At 45.5% G+C, this 19,232-nt stretch overlaps 1 protein-coding gene across 1 annotated transcript; it reads left to right on the top strand.

Annotated features, from left to right (window-relative positions):
- The first annotated feature begins 2,604 nt into the window (after nucleotides 1-2,604).
- GNPDA1 (glucosamine-6-phosphate deaminase 1) lies at nucleotides 2,605-13,897 on the top strand. The gene is made up of 7 exons (XM_068536082.1): nucleotides 2,605-2,698; nucleotides 3,589-3,718; nucleotides 6,680-6,781; nucleotides 7,984-8,166; nucleotides 9,206-9,390; nucleotides 11,224-11,398; nucleotides 12,420-13,897. The coding sequence occupies exons 2-7, from the start codon at nucleotides 3,595-3,597 to the stop codon at nucleotides 12,518-12,520; spliced, it is 870 nt and encodes a 289-aa protein (XP_068392183.1). The 5' UTR covers nucleotides 2,605-2,698; nucleotides 3,589-3,594; the 3' UTR covers nucleotides 12,521-13,897.
- The last annotated feature ends 5,335 nt before the right edge of the window (nucleotides 13,898-19,232 follow it).

The following is a 19,232-nucleotide window of genomic DNA, read 5'->3' as shown; positions in this document are numbered from 1 at the left end:
ATGTATCCACCACTACAGAGTGAGAAGGCCTACCTGATAACCTATAAGTCACTACCCTATAACCTCCGTGCTCTACCTATTCATCCCACCCTCCCTGCTAACTCCTGGCAACCATCTTTTTATTGTCTCCATAGTTTTGCCTTTTCCAGAACGTCATAGGGTTGGAATATTACAATATATAGCCTTTTCAGTAACACACATTTATGTTTCCTCCAGGTCTTTTCATGGCTTGACAGCACATTTCTTTTTAGCCCTTATTGTAATTATTGCTTTCAGCCATTAAGTTTTGGGGTAATCTGTTATGCAGCAATAGATAACTCAATATTCTTCCAGAGTTTCCCCTAACTAGCCTCAGGGAAAAAAAGATATTTATTTTTGTACTCCCTCATTCATTCACCCAACTTAAACCCAATAGAGTATATTTGGCTTTGGACATAGCTAGATCTAGGCAGCTCAAATGATGTCACAGGGCTTTGTATCTCTTTTCTATTGTTTCTACTTTTCTCACTGGCAGCTCTAAGCTTTCCTGGATTTCACAGCTCAAAATTCCTGTAGAAGAAAGGTATCTCCCCACAATACCAACATAAACCCCAAGGAAGACCTGAGTCATCTGCTGTAACAGTGAGTCATGTTTTTAATCTCAAGACACAGAAAACTCTACCAGCAGTGGCTTAAATAAATACCCCACAGATATTCGTTATTTCCTTAGAGGAAGTCCAGAAGTAGAGGCCTAGCACTTGTCAAACATCAAAGACTTAAGTTCCTTCTATCCTCCACTCTACCTTCATGCTTATTGCCTCATAGTTATAATATGGCTTCCACAGCTCCAGGCATCACATCTGCCTTCACCACAGGAAGGAAGGAAAAGGAACACAGACTGCATAGACGAACTCACAAGCAAAAAATCTGGGGTGGGAAGGGACTCACAATTCTTTTAGTTAGCCAACTTTAGTTCCAAAACAAGAGGATGGAAGGATGGGTATGGGTAACAGTTTAAACCCAGGCATGGAGTGGGAGGAGCCTGAGGAGGGCAGAAGGTTAGGGTAGAGAGTATTTCAGGGTTAGAGAGAGAGAGCTGTAAGGAGGGTAGGAGGAAATAAGGGGTATCGGTAACATGGCTAGCCATGCTATGCTATGCTAACACAGTCAGCCATCAGTTTCCCCAGGAAATTGGTTCCAGGACCCCCACAAATACCAAAATCCATGCATGCTCAAATCTCTTACATAAAATGACACAGTATTTGCATATAACCTACATACATCTTCCCATACACTTTAAATCACCTCTAGACTACTTATAACACCTAATATAACGTAAATGCTATGTAAACAGTTGCCAGGCACAGAGCAAATTCAAGTTTTGCTTTTTGAGAACTTTCAGGAATTATTTTTTGAATATTTTCCAGCTGAGGTTGGTTGAATCTGTGCATTTGGAACCACAGATATGCAGGGCCCACTGGTTTTCATTTAATGCTTACAACAGCTACATGAGGCCACTATTGCATAATTTCCACTCAATTCCCAAGTTCCAGATAAGAAAATGAAGAGTTGGAGAAGCTGAGTCACTGGCTTGAGTCACTCACTCAAGAAGTGGATATTGGCAAGACCAGAATTTAAACCCAGGCCTTCCTGATTAGTCCGTATGCACAATCAAGAGCCTCCAGACTTAACAGACACCTGCACTGGTTCCCTACAGAAAGGGTAACTCTGGGGAAACAGGCCCAGTTAAAGTCACATGAAGTCACTTCCTGTACCATCTGAGGGCAACTGCTGCAGACCTGGAGGTATCATCTGAAGTGTTTGGAGACTGGGGTGGGAACCTCACTGTGAAACATCTGCAATCCTCAGGCTGAGATGAGATTTCTAACTGAATTTAAAAAAAACAAAAAAACAAAAGACACCCACACCAACACTGAGGCCAAAGAACAAGTCCCTCAAACTGTGTTAGCTCCACCGCCCGGGCTCATCAGGGCCTCACCATTAGAAGCCCACTCTCTCAAGCTGCTCCGCAGCCGCAGCGAAGCCCAAGGAAGAGGCGAGCCGAGTCACGGGAACTGCAGGATGTGGTCGCCCAGCTGACTGTGGACCACACGTGTGGTGTGTTCTCATTTCTGTAAAATACAATGTAAGGATATTCACGAAAAATCACTGAGGATGTAGTCTAACCTGTTAGCAATGATTACCTTAGGGTGGGGAGCAGAGGAGACCAGGGACCTACATTTTTCTCTAGTTCATACTGCTGCAAAGATAGATTTTTTTTTTTTAAGGTAGAAAAATCCAATTATATTTAAAACAAAAAAGCAGTAATATCTAGGTAAATAAATGATATCTAAAAAAATAAACTGAAGGCAGAGCCAAGCCCAGCCCTAGAGGAAGCGATTCTGCTCTTCCTCCCGCGCCCCACCCCTAGCACTGAAAACCCTGCCCCAGCCCCCGGCCTTGGGGACTGCATCCCTGGGAGCGACCTGGGACCCCCCAAGTCTCCCTCCTCCACCAAACCAGTCTCCAAGCCCCGCCCCCCACGGCTTTTCCGGGGCCTGCACAGCCTCTGGCCCGCCGGGCAGAGTCCTCCTTGGAGCCGCGGCCCCAGAAGTCAGCCCCGCGGGCGGAGCGCGGCACCGCGTGACCTGCAGCCACATGACCCACGCGGGGCGGGGCCGCCAGCGCAGTCGCTGCATCAGCCGCGGGAGGCGTCCGCGTAAGTGGGGAGTGGGGTCCGCGGGGACTCTCCTCGCGGGCGGGCGTCCGGGCGCTGCCCAGCCTCCGGCAACCTGGGGCCGGGACCCCCAGCGATCCGCTCGGGTCCCCTCCCCGGGAGGGGCGATGGGATCGCCACTGGGGTGGGGGAAAAACTCCTGTACCCCACGGACCGCGGATCCGGCCGCCTCAGCCTTGGCCTTCCCACTCTGATTTGACCGCAGTGCGGCGGGGAGGACTAAACGCCCTCCTTCCAGAGCGATTACCTTTGCCGCGTGTTCTTTGGGGGAAACAGGATCTGCAAAGCAAGGCAGGCCGGTGGGAGCGCCCCTCTCTGGTACTGAAAGAGAACACACCTTTCCAGGCCTCCACCTGCTCTAGTGATCCAAGATGATCCCATGACCTTCCCAACCCCCATCCAAGATGATCCCATGACTCTTCCTATTGAGGAAGAGTTCAACAGTAGAGTAACTAGCCAGGTGGGGGTTGTCGAGGGGTGGCGAAGAGGGGCCTGGGTCGAGCTGCAAGATAATAGCCAACATGTTATATTGAATACTATGTGGTTTACATGCATCTTCTTTCATATTCACCATCATGAAATTTGTCAGGTAGGTGCTGTTGTCCCCATTTTCCCGTAAGAGAAAACAGGCTCAAAGAACTTGGGTCCTTCACCAAGGTCCTGCAGTTGATCAATGGAGGAACCGAGATTAGAACCCAGGTCTGTCCCACAGCAGCGCCTCCCGGTGGGTAGTGGAGGCACTTGGCCCAGCTTGTCAATGCTCTGTGAACTTCCCCTTCCAGGCTCAGACAGCATGGAGAGAAGGGCTTCTCCCCTCCACCCCTTTCTCCTTACCCCTTACCACTGATTCCTTTTGTCACCTACCCCTGCAGGACAAGATGAAGCTCATCATCCTGGACCACTATTCTCAGGCCAGTGAGTGGGCAGCCAAATACATCAGGAACCGCATCATCCAGTTTAACCCAGGGCCAGACAAGTACTTCACTCTGGGGCTCCCTACTGGTGCGTTGTGGGATGGGGAGGGTGGGCGAGGGCATTATGGGCTTTGAAGGGGCCAGGTAGGTAGGCTCATTCAGCCAAGGGACTGCAAGGAGGGCTCTGAGGTACTGGCCCTATGAGTGAACAACTCCCCTGCCCCCGGACATACGAAACAGAGGACCCAGCTTCCTCTGGGTTGGTTTGTTGCTGCCTGCTCCTGAAGAGTCCTGGAGTAGAAGGGATCTTGGTTAGGCAGGAAAAACTTTGATTTTTAGGCTATATCCTAAGCCAGCCCTGTCAGTCAAGTTTCCTTAACAGAATTAAGTCCTAATACCCTAAGGCATACGTTTTATGTGATGAATTAATTTCTCTTCTCTGCGTCTAGAGCGCTACTAACTAAGCGCCATCCTTGGGAGAGTTGAGAAGATAGTCACTCAACGCATTTTCTGTAAGGCTTAATTAAACACAGGACCTAAGTGAAAAACAGTCCTAGTTTCTTTAGGGAAAAAATCAGAATGTTGCCTTTATGGGAGGATATTTTGAACCCAGTTTTTCAAGGCAAATGTTCTGATTATTTCTTTCAGAAGTGGGGTGGATTTGCCTCAGTGACCAATCCACTATTGCAGGAGTCTTCAAGCCTTTTCTGTATACGGCCAAATAATAAATATTTTACACTTCACTGGCCATACAGTTTCTGTTGCAGCTACTTAACTCTGCCCTTGTAGCTCAAAAGGAGCCATAGACAATCCAGAGATGAGCATGGATGTCTGCCAGCACTGACATTTGAGTTTATATAATTTTCATATATCATAATATTCTTTTGGTTTTTAAAAACTTTTAAAATGTAAAAACTACTCTTAATTTATGAGCTCTACAAAAACAGGCAGCAGGCCAGATCTGGCCTGTGGGCTGAAGTTTTCTGACCTCTGCTCTGGAGGTTTGTGGGAACACTATACTCAGGTAGGTATCTGTGAAACCACCAGCGTCTCAGGCTGTGTCGGGGCTGTGCTAACATCCTGTTTTCTAACTGTGGAGCCACCCTGGGTCAGAGTCTGGGCTTCTGCTGAAACCCCTCCCCATTTCCCCATCGTCTGCAAAATTAGATCCAAGCCCCTCAGAGTGTTGTTCAGGGCCCTCCAAGACCTGGCCCCTTCCTGACTGTCACACTTGAACCAGCACAGCATTTCCATACGGGTTCCTTGGAACATTCCTACTGTTAGTTGAAGCACCCTCAGGGTTCTGGGTGGAAGCCACAGAAACCGACTCTGGCTAACTTAAGCAGAAAAGGAATTTATTGGCTAGATATTGGAAGCTCACAGAATTGATGGGAAGGCTAGAAGTTTGGAAAATGGACATGATGAAGCTCAGGGGGAGGACAGGGAAGCTGTGTGGCTCAGCCATGGCTAAGACCATGTCACAGGGATAGGCTGATGATTATGTGTGGATGGGGCTGCCACTGTCATTCATTCAGTAGATATTTATTGAATACCTGCTGTATGCCAAGTTGTTCTAGGTGCCAGGGATGCAGCAGTGAATAAAAAGAACACAAATTCCTGCCCTCCTAAAGCCTGAATTATGGTGGGAGAGACAGATAATAAACGAGTGAATTAGCAAAATATAGAATATGTTAGATGGTGATAAGAGGGAAGGAGAAAAATGAAGCAGGGAAAGGAGCTAGAGAGTGTTTAGGCAGAGGTGGGAGTTACAGTGTTGGATATGGGGGCAGGGGAGGTCTCTCTGAGAAAGTGACACTTGAGTAAAGGCCTAAAGAGGTGAGTTAGCTGTGCAGATACCTGAAGGAGAGCATTGCTGGCAAAGGAAACAAACACCATGTGCAAAGGCCCTGAGGTGGAATTGCTTGAAGCAGGATTCCTAGCTGGGGAGAGAGTTAGCCAGGGGCCAAATTATATAGAGCCTTTGTTAGGACTGATTATAACTCAGAGTGAAATGAAAAGCCATTAGTGGGTTATGAAAAGAATGATCTGATTTGGGTGGGGCTTTTTTCTTTCCATCTTTTTATTTTTAAAAGTTTCATGCATTCAGAAAAGCTGAAAGAATAGTACAGTACCATCTACTTAGATTCAGCAACTGTTAACCTTTTGCCACATTTGCTTTCATCTCTTGTGGCTCACACATACACACACACATTTCTTATGAGCCACTGGAAAGTAAGGTCCAGAGATCCTGACACTTCACCTCTAAATCCTTTAGTACATATCTCCTCAGAATAAGGACATTCTCTTACATAACCACAATACTATTATAATACCTAAGAAAATTAAAAATCATTTCATAATATCATCTAATATACAGACCATATTAAATTTTTCCCCCTAATTGTCCACATTTATTTTTTATAGTTTTTTTAAAAAAATTAATCCCAGTGTCCAGTCAGGCTTCGTGCATATTTAGTTTCTTAATCGACAGCAGTCCTCTTGCCTTTTTATGGGTTTTATGACTGACTTTCTAATGAGACTCAACTCGGGTTTGCTGCTCCGAGGGGAAGTCTTCCCCAAACCCACAGGCTAGCCTGTACCACAGCCGACATTACTGCTTCGGGTCCCCACACCTAGACAGTGAGCTCTTCCAGGGTGTCTGCTCACTTCTCTGTGTCCCCATCACGTACCTCTCATGTACTGGTTGCTCAGGGAATGTCATGTCAGTAATTAAGCCTGACATTCACTCAGGTGCTAATCACAGTCATTTCAATCATCAGTGTGCTGAGTGCTAGGGATTCAGCCGTGAACAAGACAGACACAGCCCTTCCCTCCTGGAGCTTACGGTCTAGGGGGGAAATAGGCATTAAACCAGCACTTAACGGGTGGCAGTTGGGATTGAGCATTGGGTAGGACTTCAGATCTGATTTGTTTCTGTCAGATCTGACAGGTTCTCCTGGTGGAGTATCCCTGATTCATTCCCGGGCGCCCTCTGGGCTTCCAGGAGCTGGGGGCTGAAGGGGGTTCATGGCTGTGGCCTCTCTTGCAGGGAGCACCCCACTTGGCTGCTACAAGAAGCTGATTGAATACTACAAGAACGGAGACCTGTCCTTCAAATATGTGAAGACTTTCAACATGGACGAGTATGTGGGTGAGTCTTGGGAGAATCGTACTCCTCCCCTCACAGGATCGGCCCAGGAGAGGACTGGGGAGGTCTCAGGGAACCAGTGGCATTTGGGGGTAGGCTCAGTTGGTGATACTATATCTTCCAGGCCTTGGTTCACTCAGCTATGACATGAGGCTAATAAAGCTGACCTCATGGGCCGTAAGCATTAAGTGATATACCACGTGTGGAAGCTTCTTGATCAGAGCAAGCACTTAATGAATTCCAGCATATCGCCTCCTCTGCCTCCTCCCCAACTCCATGCCATTTCTTTCTGGAACAAATGGCTGCAAATGGGATCTGGGGTCCCATGGCTGGGGTGTGTGACCCCCACCCCCCACACCAGTGTCTGTGTCTGGACTTTCTCTCTACTGTTCATCTTCCCGTCCCCTTCCTGCCAAGTATACTGGGAAGGGAGCTGAGACTGGTGTCCTTTCCACTGATGAAAAGTGGCACCTTGGGCTTCTGTCACCCTCTCCACCCCCACCATCATTTTGTAATGGTTTCGCCTTAAAGATTCTTTTTTTTTTTTTAATTGTGGTAAACTACACGTAACATAAAATTTACCATTTTAACCATTTTTATGTGTACAGTTCTGTGTTATGTACATTCACACTGTTGTGCAACCAATCTCCAGAACTCTTTTCATCTTGCAAAACTGAAACTATCCATTAAAAATCAACTGCCCATTTCCCCACTCCTCAGCCCCCTGAAACATGCACTTTAAACATTGTTTTTCTTCTTGACTGAAAAAAATCTTTTTTGGGAAGCTCTGAGATAATTCTCTCCAACCACTTGGGTGTTCCAGTTGGGGTTCAGGCTGAGCAGGGTGTAACGGGGGGATGAACGGTGAGGTGGGAGGCACAGGGTAAGGGGTGTTCTTGCTTCCTTTCCTGATGGGCCCAGCCCTACCCCCCAGAGGCTAGCCCACCTCCAGAGGTCCAGACTGATCCTCGCCTCCAGCCATTCTCTTGTGAAAAGATCAGAATGAGGGCCCAGGCCCACGGTCATGGGCACAAGGACACCAGCTCAGCTTACTCCGAGTGGCTGGGGGTGAGAGGGCTAGTGCCCAAGGCTCCCTGATGGGCTCTTCCCTGAAAGTGTCTCTGGGGGTCTGGGGGTATCCTGGCATCCTTGGGAGGGCGCTCTTGCTCAGCCTGGCATGACTGAGTGCAGCCATGGCCCCACAGGCCTTCCTCGAGACCACCCGGAGAGCTACCACTCCTTCATGTGGAACAACTTCTTCAAGCACATTGACATCCACCCAGAAAACACCCACATTCTGGATGGGAATGCAGCTGACCTGCAGGCTGAGTGTGATGCCTTTGAAGAGAAGATCAAGGCTGCGGGTGGGATTGAGCTGTTTGTCGGAGGTGAGCGCGACACCGCAGCAGGTGTCCAGGGCAAACCCAGGGTGGCTGGAACATATGAGGAGGACAAGACCCATGCCTGTCTGCAAACAGCTCCCTCGCTCTGCACCAGTGACAGTGGGGTCGCTTATTAGCCTGAGGCAGCAGGGAAGGCACAGAGTGGGAGCCCTGGTGCCCTGCCCTGCCTCTGCCGCTCAGAAACTTTGTGACCTGGGGCATCTCCTCTTTCTGCAATTCGATGCCTTGTCTGTAAATTGAGGTATTTGGATTTGGACTCTGAGATTCTCTCTATTCCTTAGACAAGGTTTTATGGATCAGTCATGCGACTTAGTTAAACATAATCACAGACTCATGTAGTTCCGGAAGATTCTACCATCAGCCCCTGCATGCTAAAAATAGCAATTGAACCCCAGAGAAGTTTTGTGACTTGCCCGGGGTCAGCCAGCCAGAGCAGTGGAGAGAGGGTGGGGACCTAGGGTATCCCGCTCTCAGGCTTATGCGTGTTCCTGCCCTGAGTTGCCCTCTTACACTTCCGTCTGTCACGGCCTCTGGAGTCCCCCATGGGGGGTGGGGGTGGGAGGCTGAAGTTGAACAGTCTTTGACTGCTCCAGATTTAACCCTTCTTTACTTCAAGGTGGGGAGGAAATGGCTAGGAGTGCTCATGTTCTGAGATTTTATAAACTTGGCAGCCCCTTTCCAGGCCCTGTGTATGTTTTCTTCGGTGTGACTCCAGCCCAGCAGGGATAGAGAAGTGGCAGGAGAGAGAGAAGTTACACTTGGATGATCTGGGGGGGCAGAAGCTTTTGGGATTGCTCCCTACTTAGCTTTCTGAGGGTGGTAGCAAGTTAACAATGTCTGTGTGTGCCTCAGCTAGAAATGAGAGGGGAAGATCATATGCTTAAAGTGTACCTTTAAATGAATGAGGTGAGAGACACGGTTTTCAAGGATTTTTTTCAGACCCCAGGTGGGGAAGGAGAGATTGTCCATTCTTGATATCTTGGATCCCTGGGACTGACAGGGCTGCCCTGTCTCTTCTGGGCAGGCATCGGCCCTGACGGACACATTGCCTTCAACGAGCCGGGGTCCAGTCTGGTGTCCAGGACCCGTGTGAAGACGCTGGCCATGGACACCATCCTGGCCAATGCTAGGTTCTTCGATGGAGATCTCGCCAAGGTGCCCACCATGGCCCTGACGGTGGGTGTGGGCACTGTCATGGATGCTAGAGAGGTAAGGGTGCAAGGGATCCACAGGCCTTCATTGGGGGCCTGGACTTGGCTTTTTGCTGTTAATTTCAACTATACAGGTACCACCTGAATCCATTTTATTAAAAATGAAGACATTGTAAATAAGGCTAAAATCCCAACTGACCCTATCACTGCTCTCCTTCCTCTCTGGAAGTAACCATTCTTCCCAGTGTGAGGTGAAACCTTTTCAGCACTGACTGCCCAGGAGGCCACAGGCTCCTGGTCTCTGCTTACCCAGCACCACTAATATCAGAATATGAGTTTGTACCTGTCCAGGTACTGAGAGGGGCCCTCTGGTTCCCTGCAGTTGGTGGAGGCCACTGCTTGAAGGGAGCTCCCCCTGCAACCGCAGGATGCTTGTGGTTATAGCCCTGTGCTCAGGGATTCATAAATGTGGAGAAGTGTGATTGAAATAGTGTCTTGAACTGAATTGAGTCTTTCTATAGAAATTTGGGTATCATTTGAATTTTTTGTAGTTCCAATTTCCTTACTTTCATTAGAAGCATTTTCTCTTCCTGATATATTCAGTGGGAAGCAGCTACAGACATTTTAGCTTTAAGTTTCTTTGCCCAAGTCTGTAAACAAACATGTAAATCATTGAAAAAGTTTCCCTGTCTAAAGTGAATTTTTGTGAAATGAGCGATGGCAGCAGATTTCTGTTGGGTAACCTTGAATCCGTACCTAGGCAGGTCATTCTGCTGTTTTTGGCCTTGCAGCTTATAAACACTACAGTTTGAGGGCTCTTCCTGTGGTGTGCGGAAAGGACCTGGGGCTGGAAATCTGGAAATTCTCTTTTTTAAAATGAGTTCTGGGGTCCTGAACAAAGAGTCACATTCTCTCTATGCCTCTGTCTTCTCATTTCAAGAAAGGAACAGTAAATCCTGCTCACAACTCCATGGCACAAGTGAATTACAATGAAAGGATATCTGGAATGCTGAGTTCTTTATAATCACTTTCTGGCACTTAACATTCTTTTTTTTTTTTTTTTTTAATTAAAAAAATTATTTTATTTTATTTGTTTATTTTTTGGCCGTGCCTCACGGCTTGCAGGATCTTAGTACCCTGACCAGGGATTGAACCCAGGCCCTCGGCAGTGAAAGCAAGGAGTCCTAACCACCAGACTGCCAGGGAATTCCCACACTGAACATTCTCGATATTTTAAGTGTTGAGGGGAGTATGTGCCTGTTTTACTTAAACAAAAGGCATTACTCCAAGTCACATGAGCAGGTCTCATACTCTGAACTGGAAGTGACCAGATTAAGGGGCAGCTTTATTGGGATTCAACCTTAGCAGCCACACAGATAACTCTCACCATTGCTTCCAAGGCCTCCCTGGAGGCGCAAATCAGGACCCCTCTTTTTCCGGTTTGTCACCGTGAAAACTCACCCAACCTAGGGGCCCGGGGACCCAGCGTCAGAACTGTTGGGATCAGGCGTGGGCCTCTGTATGTATGGCACATCCGTTCACAGGGCACTTTCACGGTCATCATCAAAGGTGCCAGGAGGCACTATCATGTGGTGGTCAAGAGCATGGCCTCTGGGTTAGAAATGACCTGGGGCAAGTTACTTAAACCCCCATCACAGAGTCCACTTCCTCATCCGAGCATGTAGGGATGACAGTGCTCCCCATCTCAGGCTCCTGGTGTGATAAAAGCACGCAGAGCGTGGAGCAGTGTGCCACGCGCTGACGACTTACAACGACAGATAAACACAACAGTCCTTACAGTCGTTTTGGGCGGCCGCTGGAATTCAGGCGTCTAGACTCCCAGCTCCGCTGCTCCTTCTCCTCCATCACAGGCCTGTTTTCTGATCCCCAGGTGATGATCCTCATCACGGGCGCTCACAAGGCGTTTGCTCTGTACAAGGCCATCGAGGAGGGAGTGAACCACATGTGGACCGTGTCTGCCTTCCAGCAGCATCCCCGCACGGTGTTTGTGTGCGACGAGGATGCCACCCTGGAGTTGAAAGTGAAGACCGTCAAGTATTTCAAAGGTGAGGGTGGGGTGGGTCAGGGAGTAGGTGGCCAAGTTCAGGTGCGCCAGGAGTGAGGAATGGATCTAGCTTGCAGGCTCTGGCCACTTTGACAACTATGATTTTAATCAAATCAAACCCTCCTCTCAGAATACAGTTTTCTCTTCCATCCGTGACTCTTTAAGGGTCCATTTCTAGAGACCTGTTTGCTCTGAGGAGGAGGAAAGAAAATGAAATGAAAGTTGTAGTTCAAGGGCAGTTTGGTAATCACCTTGCAGTGATATTGAGCCTCAGGTTTTTTTTATCTTTCCAGATCTTATACAGGCCTTTTCCTTCTAGTCAAGGCACTGAACTGTCATGCACATCTTTCTTTCTTCTACTTAAAGCGGACACTCACTGCTTTAAATAAACTTATGTGAAAATCCTCATTTACTGAGCAGGCAAATTAGGAATTTGTTTTTTTTTTTTTTTAAAGATTTATTGATTGATTGATCGGTTAATTGATTGATTGATTGCTATGTTGGGTCTTCGTTTCTGTGCTAGGGCTTTCTCTAGTTGCGGCAAGCGGGGGCCACTCTCCATCGTGGTGCGCGGGCCTCTCACTATCGTGGCCTCTCGTTGTGGAGCACAGGCTCAAGACGCACAGGCTCAGTAGTTGTGGCTCACGGGCCTAGTTGCTCCACGGCATGTGGGATCTTCCCAGACCAGGGCTTGAACCCGTGTGCCCTGCATCAGCAGGCAGATTCTCAACCACTGCGCCACCAGGGAAGCCCTAGGAATTTGTTCTTTGATGAAAAGATTAACCTTTTAATGGCCAACTCTCCTAGAGATTGAATTTATAACAGTCCCATGGATTGTAGCATTCATTAGGAATAACAAATTCTTTTCCTATTCTTAGGGTGTTTATCATTTGGGCCCACAGAGAAAAGATGATGAGTATCAGTTCTAGGACAAAATTTGAGAGCCCCTGGATGTTACTGTTGATAATCATGGAACTCTGCCTCTACCTGCATTAATGACTTTTGTTTTTCATTTTTTGTAGGTTTAATGCTTGTTCATAACAAGTTGGTGGACCCCTTGTACAGTATCAAAGAGAAAGAAACAGGGAAAAGCCAGTCTTCTAAGAAACCATACAGTGATTAGCCTGTGCTAATCCTAGTGTCAAGTACCTCATTGGGACAGGCAGGTCTTTCTGGAAACTGTCTTTAGGAGGACAGAATTGTATTTCTTTAATCTAGTACGGTTACTCCAGATAAGTGGGTGAACTTATTATTCTTGGCTATGCAGTGTGGAGTCTAGTCATGGAGTTTAGCTACTTGTTTGTAACTTACTGTTAATCAGAAAAAAAAAAAAATCTCTCCATAATTTTGATGTCGGCCCAACTAGGGGTTTTTAGCTTTTTGTTCTGTCTCTGACACTGTTCACATGTACAATACACTCCTGCCAGTAAGTTCTATCATTATGTGCACTGATTCGCAATTGGGAGGGAGTTAGGGGCTTATGTATATGGGACAGAACCTCTTTGGAGAGTCCTGAGAGCCCCTCTTGAGCAGGCCTGCCCCTTATTTGGGAATCACTGTTTTAGATTAAGGAACAAACACTCTCAATGTCTAAAATCAGTATAAGGAAGTGGTCCCTCTGGTCAGTAACAAGTGCCATGGGAAGGAAACTATCCCTTATTTTCTTTCCCCAGTTTTTACTGCTCTTTCAGTTGGCCTTTCCGAGAACTCAGAGGACTCCTTGAGGGAGGATTTGGGTGGGTAGGACTAAGAAGAAGGCTTTTGCTGATAAACTCAGAGCCTCAAGGGGCCCAGCCACGTTAAACTCCCCTCCATCAGAGACCTTCCAGCACCAGGAGGAAGGCGGAAACCCTTTTCCCACCAGAGCCCTGTGTTTTGTTCCAAGGTCTCACTGTGGCACCTCTCATACATGCTCTTTCATAAGTCCACAAGGCCAGCAGATACTGTCAAGTTCAGCGTTGTGTTCAGTCAAGGTGATGGAGCCAGGGCAAGCAGCTTAGTTGAGTTAGAAACAACACACGAGTGACATGTTCTACATCCCTAAGAGCTGAGTGCCAAGAAACATCATACCAACTGTTTCTAAAGTTGCCTAATGTCCTTTCCCCACTGAAAATACCCTGCCCTTCTAACCCTGCCAGGTTCATGTGGCATGGTCTGATGTGCCCAGAACATCAGGAAATACAATGCTTTTGCTCCTTTATCCTTCACCCCTTGTTCACAAGCTGTCCACTGCTCTGCCTTCCTTTTACTCCTATGCCTTGATGGTTTGGATGCTGCCTCCTCCTCCCTATTTTTGTGCCCATTTGAAGCTGCTGCCGCCTCTATTTCTGGGAAAGATCTTTCAGAGCCTGGCTCAGGCCTCTCTTTAAGTGCTGTGTTTGGTACCAGCATTTCATCTTTAGCTTTTATACGTGATTGTGCTGTCATTCTGTTTTAAGCTAATGGATCAATGGACTTGTTTACAATATTTTCTATTAAATCCAGTATTTTCAAGTAAAATGTGTTGTTTGTGGACTTCCACCCCCAAAGGTCAGAAGCTGGTTTGGGTTGATATTTATATATTTTGAGAATAGCTAGCAAGCAAAGCTTCATACTCACTCCTCACAGCAGCTCGGCAGGAAGTCACAATCATAGCAACTGTTGATCTTCTTCAATCACCAGAGGGGAAAATAATCAAAATATCTCATAAAAATGAAGTGCCTGTGTGAAAAAATGGTAGGAATGAACAGATGAGCAATAAATTGTCCGATTCTGTCTCTACTTGGCATCCAAATGAAGATATGACTGTTAAATAGAATAAGGCAGATTTGTGACCAGGAGGGATATATCAACTGCAAGGTATGGAAAACAGGTTTAATTTTTTTTTTTTTAGTTAAAAAAGTCAATATAATGGAACATCTTGGGTCAACATAACCAACTGAGGTACAAGTAGAAGTTGAAAGAAGGGTTTACTTTTTTAAGAACTGTATTAAGATAATTTACATTCCCATAGAATTCACCTGTTTTAAATATAAATTCAATGATTTTTATTAAATTTATGGAGTTGTACAATTCCTCACCACAATCCCTCTCTGTTATCCCCCAAAGCTCCCTACTTCTACCCCAGCCCAGGTGACCACTCATCTACTTTGTCTCTATAGATTTACCTTTGCTGGACATTTCATATATAAATGGAATCATACAGCAGACATCTTTTGGATCTGGCTTCTTTCACTAAGCATAATGTTTTTGAGGTTTACCCATATGACATGTAGCAAGCAGTCCATTCCGTCTTATTGCTGAAGAATATTCCATTGTATGGATATACCACATTTTGTTTATCCAGTAAAGAAGGGATTACATTTTAAGTACATATGTTAATAGGAAAAAAATCATATTAGAATGAAATGAGAAAGGATTTACTGATGACAGCTAAACTGGAGATGTCGTATGAACTCAGGACCTTAAAAAGATCTGTCATGGGAAAAGAATCTTAAAAAGAGTGGCTATATGTATATAACTGATTCACTTCACTGTACAGCAGAAAGTAACAACATTAAATCACCTATACGCCAATAAAAATTAAAATAATAATAATGATTTAAAAAAAAAAAAAAAAGATCTGTCTTTCCCAGGCCAGTTTCCCTGGTGGCCCAACAGCCGTGTCGTCCTGCTACAACCAGCTCTTATGCAGATCAAGTGGGATGTATACTCCTGGGCCAGACTGGGCCTCTGATACCACTCAGGTCTTGGAGAGGAGAAATTATATGTTTTGGGGCAGGGATCACAGTGGGCCTGGAATATCTTGTTCCCAGAAAACAAGGATGCTTTAAAAAATGTCCGAGGTAGTACTGAGAGGACAAAGCAGCCCGTTTAATGAGACTCCTATTGGCCAGGTTGTGACAGTTTGATCAATAAAGAAATATTAAATACAGCTAAGTGGAAGAAGACATGCAGATGGCCAAAAAAGCACATGTGAAGATGCTCACCACCACTAATTATCAGAGAAATGCAAATCAAAACTACAATATCACCTCACACCAGTCAGAATGGTCATCATCAAAAAGTCTACAAGCAGGACTTCCCTGGTGGCGCAGTGGTTAAGAATCTGCCTGCCAATGCAGGGGACACGGGTTCAAGCTCTGGTCCGGGAAGATCCCACATGCCGCAGAGCAACTAAGCCCGTGCGCCACAACTACTGAGCCTGAGCTCTAGAGCCTGTGAGCCACAACTACTGAGCCCACGAGCCACAACTACTGAAGCCCGCGCCCCTAGAGCCCGTGCTCCGCAACAAGAGAAGCCACCGCAATGAGAAGCCCGCGCACCACACGAAGAGTAGCCCCCGCTCGCCGCGACTAGAGAAAGCCCGCGCGCAGCAACGAAGACCCAACGCAGCCAAAAATAAAATTAATTAAAAAAAAAAAAAGTACAAACAATAAATGCTGGAGATGGTGTGGAGAAAAGAGAACCCTCCTACACTGTTGGTGGGAATGTCAATTGGTACAACCACTATAAAGAACAGTATGGAGTTTCCTTAAACTAAAAATAGAACTACCATATGATCCAGCAGTCCCACTCCTGGGCATAATATCTGGAGAAAACCATAATTTGAAAAGATACATGCTCCCCAGTGTTCATTGCAGCACTGTTTACAATGGCCAAGACATGGAAGCAACCTAAATGTCCATCGATAGGAATGGATAAAGAAGATGTGTTACATATATACAATGGAATATTACTCAGCCATAAAAAAAAGAACAAAATAATGCCATTTTGCAGCAACATGGATGGACCTAGAGATTATCATACTAAGTGAAGTAAGTCAGATAGAGAAAGACAAATATCAGGATATCACTCATATGTGGAATCTAATTTTAAAAAATGATATAAATGAACTTATTTACAAAACAGAAACAGACTCACAGATTTCAAAACCAAACATGATTATCAAAGAAGAAATGTTGGGGGGAGGGATAAATTAGGAGCTTGGGATTAACATACACACACTACTATATATAAAATAGATAACTAACAAGGACCTACTACATAGCACAGGGAACTCTACTCAATATTCTGTAATAACCTATATGGGAAAAGAATCTGAAGAAGAACGAATATATGTATATGTATTGATATAACTGAGTCACTTCGCTACACACCTGAAACTAACACAACATTGTAAATAAATCAACTATACTCCAACAAAATTTTTAAAAAATAAATAAATACAGCTAAGTGGAACAAGTTGAATCTATCTGTAAAACCCCAAGTGTGACACTCAAAAAGGAAATGGTAATATTAAGTATACATGGAGTTGTATTTCAGGAAGGGTGGATGGAATGTGCTTAAATTTTCATTACATTTAGTAAAAACAAGCAGCATGTTGACATAAGTGGGTGTCACCTCTCCTATTAAATACGTCTATTTATAAAGAACAGATGGATACAAGAGTCTAGCCCACTATCTACCCGCCCCTATCTATGGCTTACTCCCTTACTTCCTCAGGTCTTTGCTCAAATGTCATCTATCAGAGAGATCTTCCCTGACCCCCTGATATAAAATAGCAATCCTGATTCTCTGTCCCTCTCTGGGATAGTTTCTGATGCCTCCTTCCTGGGAACTAAAATCCTTACTGTGATGAGATGCTAGTGAAGCATGCATAAGTTTCCAGTAAGACATGTTGTGATAGAATCCTGGGTTATGAAATAATGGGTAAATAAAACAACATAGTAATTTGGATCTCAAGGGTGCCCTTAACACCAACTATTTTTCCCTAGTCCATTCGGTCTACTTAGAGAGCCCTAATTCATAATGTCTCAAGACTCTAATCCCTTTTCCTCCAGTTCTTCTCTGAGCTGATGACCTTGAAAATAGAAGCAATCAGGAAAGAACTTCCACAAGTTCCCACCATCACACACACCCGCCTGCCAGCCCTGCCCTCACTGTTTGCCCTCTTCCTGTCACTTGTTCCTTGGCCAGTCCCTCTGTGCACCAGATCCCATCTTCTCTTCCCTTCTTGAGGGCATTGCTCCAGCAAGACTCTCCTCTCGCACCTACAGCATCAAACTCCTTCTTTCCTGGATCACCCCTATCAGAATACAAAACAAGCTTTAAAAACAAAACTCTTTACCCTGTTTGTCCCCTCCTATCATAGCTTCATTCTCTGATACCCTTTTCAATAAGCAAAATTTCTGGAATTACCTATACTCTGGCTCCAATCTCTCTCCCCCAGTTCTCTCTCTTTATTCTGGTATTCCCATTATGCACGTTACACACCTTCTGCAATTCTCACAGTTCTTAGATATTCTGTACCTTTTCTGTACCTATTTTTCTTTCATTCCTTTTTCTCTTTAAATTTCAGTTTGGGACATTTCAAGATATTGACATATCTTCAAGTGCAAGATTCTTTTCTCAGCTGCGTTCAGTCTACTGATGAGCCCATCAAAAGCATTCATTTCTGTTAAAATGTTTTTATTTCTAGCATTTCTTTCCATTCTTAGAGTTTCTTTTGCTTACTCATCTGTTCTTGCATGTTGTCCACTTTTTCTGAGACCTTAGCGTATTAATCTGGGTTATTTTAAATTCCCATTCTGATAACTCGAAAATCTCTGCCATGTCTGAGTTCGGTTCTGATGCTTGCTTTATCTCCTCAGATTATTTTTTTCCGCCTCTTAGCATCCTTGTAATTTTTTATTGAAAGTTGGACACGAGGTACTGGGTAATAGGAACTGAGATAACTAGGCCATTAATGTGAGGTTTTATGTTTATCTGGCTAGCAGCTAGGCTGTGTTTTAATGTCTCCTGTAGGTGTCAGAGGCTTCAATTTTCTTCAGTGTCTTTTGTTTTTGTCTACCCTGTTGTCTTCGGGTTTCCCTAGAAACTCCTTCTTAAAATAGAGGCTGTGTCTTGCAACTCTTTCAAGAGCTGTAATCCACTGTTATAATACTGGAGCCCTATAGATGGTATAGTATTAGGGAGAAGCATTCTATAATCTTATGGTTGAATCTGCTTTATTTTACTGGGCTAGAATCTCTGGGCTGAGACCTACAGAAGTTCCTTAGCCTTTTTTTTCTCCCCACTTATGTGAGCAAGGAAGGCTAGAGAGGGCTCAAACCATCCAAATGCCCTTCCCCTAGATCACAGAAGACTCCAGCAAAGTAATTTTCCTTGAGGGCAGGCTTCTGCCCTGGAAGCAAAGCTCTGGATATATTTCCAAATGGTTACTCCTCTCACCCCCCACCCCCCCACCGCCCCCACACCCCCAAACCCACCCCCCTACCCCCCCCACCCCCCGGCCGCCCGGTTCCCCCAACAAGAGGGGATTCCTCTGCCATCTTCACAGTGGGAACATGATCGAGCTCCTGGAGGTAAAACCCACAGAAGCATGGGGGCCCCCTCAGGAAAGCTCCCAGGAGTTGTTGTTGTTCTTAAATTGTAATAACTTATTTGATACTTGTTACAAATTGCTCCCCAGAGTTTTAAACTCTCAAATGAATCCACACTCAGCCCCCTCCCCCTAGCAATTCATTTAAATCCTAATTATTGCCTCAAGCAACTTCGACTTTGGGTGAGCTAATCTGTATTTTCTGCATTTTTCTGTCTTTATAGTTTTTCTGGAACTTTGCCCTGTGACCTCAGTTCTCTGATGGATTGAAGAAAAGTTGATTCTCAGTTTGTTCAGCTTTTTTTTATTGTGAAGATACCCCATTATTTCTCAAACACACCCCAGATTTTCACCTCCCCTCCAGGGAAACAGCACTCATCAAGGCCACCGATGACCTCTACATTGATTGCCAAGTCAGTTCTTAGAGCGCATATTACTTGATCCATTTGCAGTACCTGAGAAAGCCGACCCC

The sequence above is a fragment of the Eschrichtius robustus genome, chromosome 2 (assembly GCF_028021215.1).
Source record: "Eschrichtius robustus isolate mEscRob2 chromosome 2, mEscRob2.pri, whole genome shotgun sequence".
Lineage (NCBI taxonomy): Eukaryota > Metazoa > Chordata > Mammalia > Artiodactyla > Eschrichtiidae > Eschrichtius > Eschrichtius robustus.
This window is presented reverse-complemented; position numbering and strand designations above follow the sequence as displayed.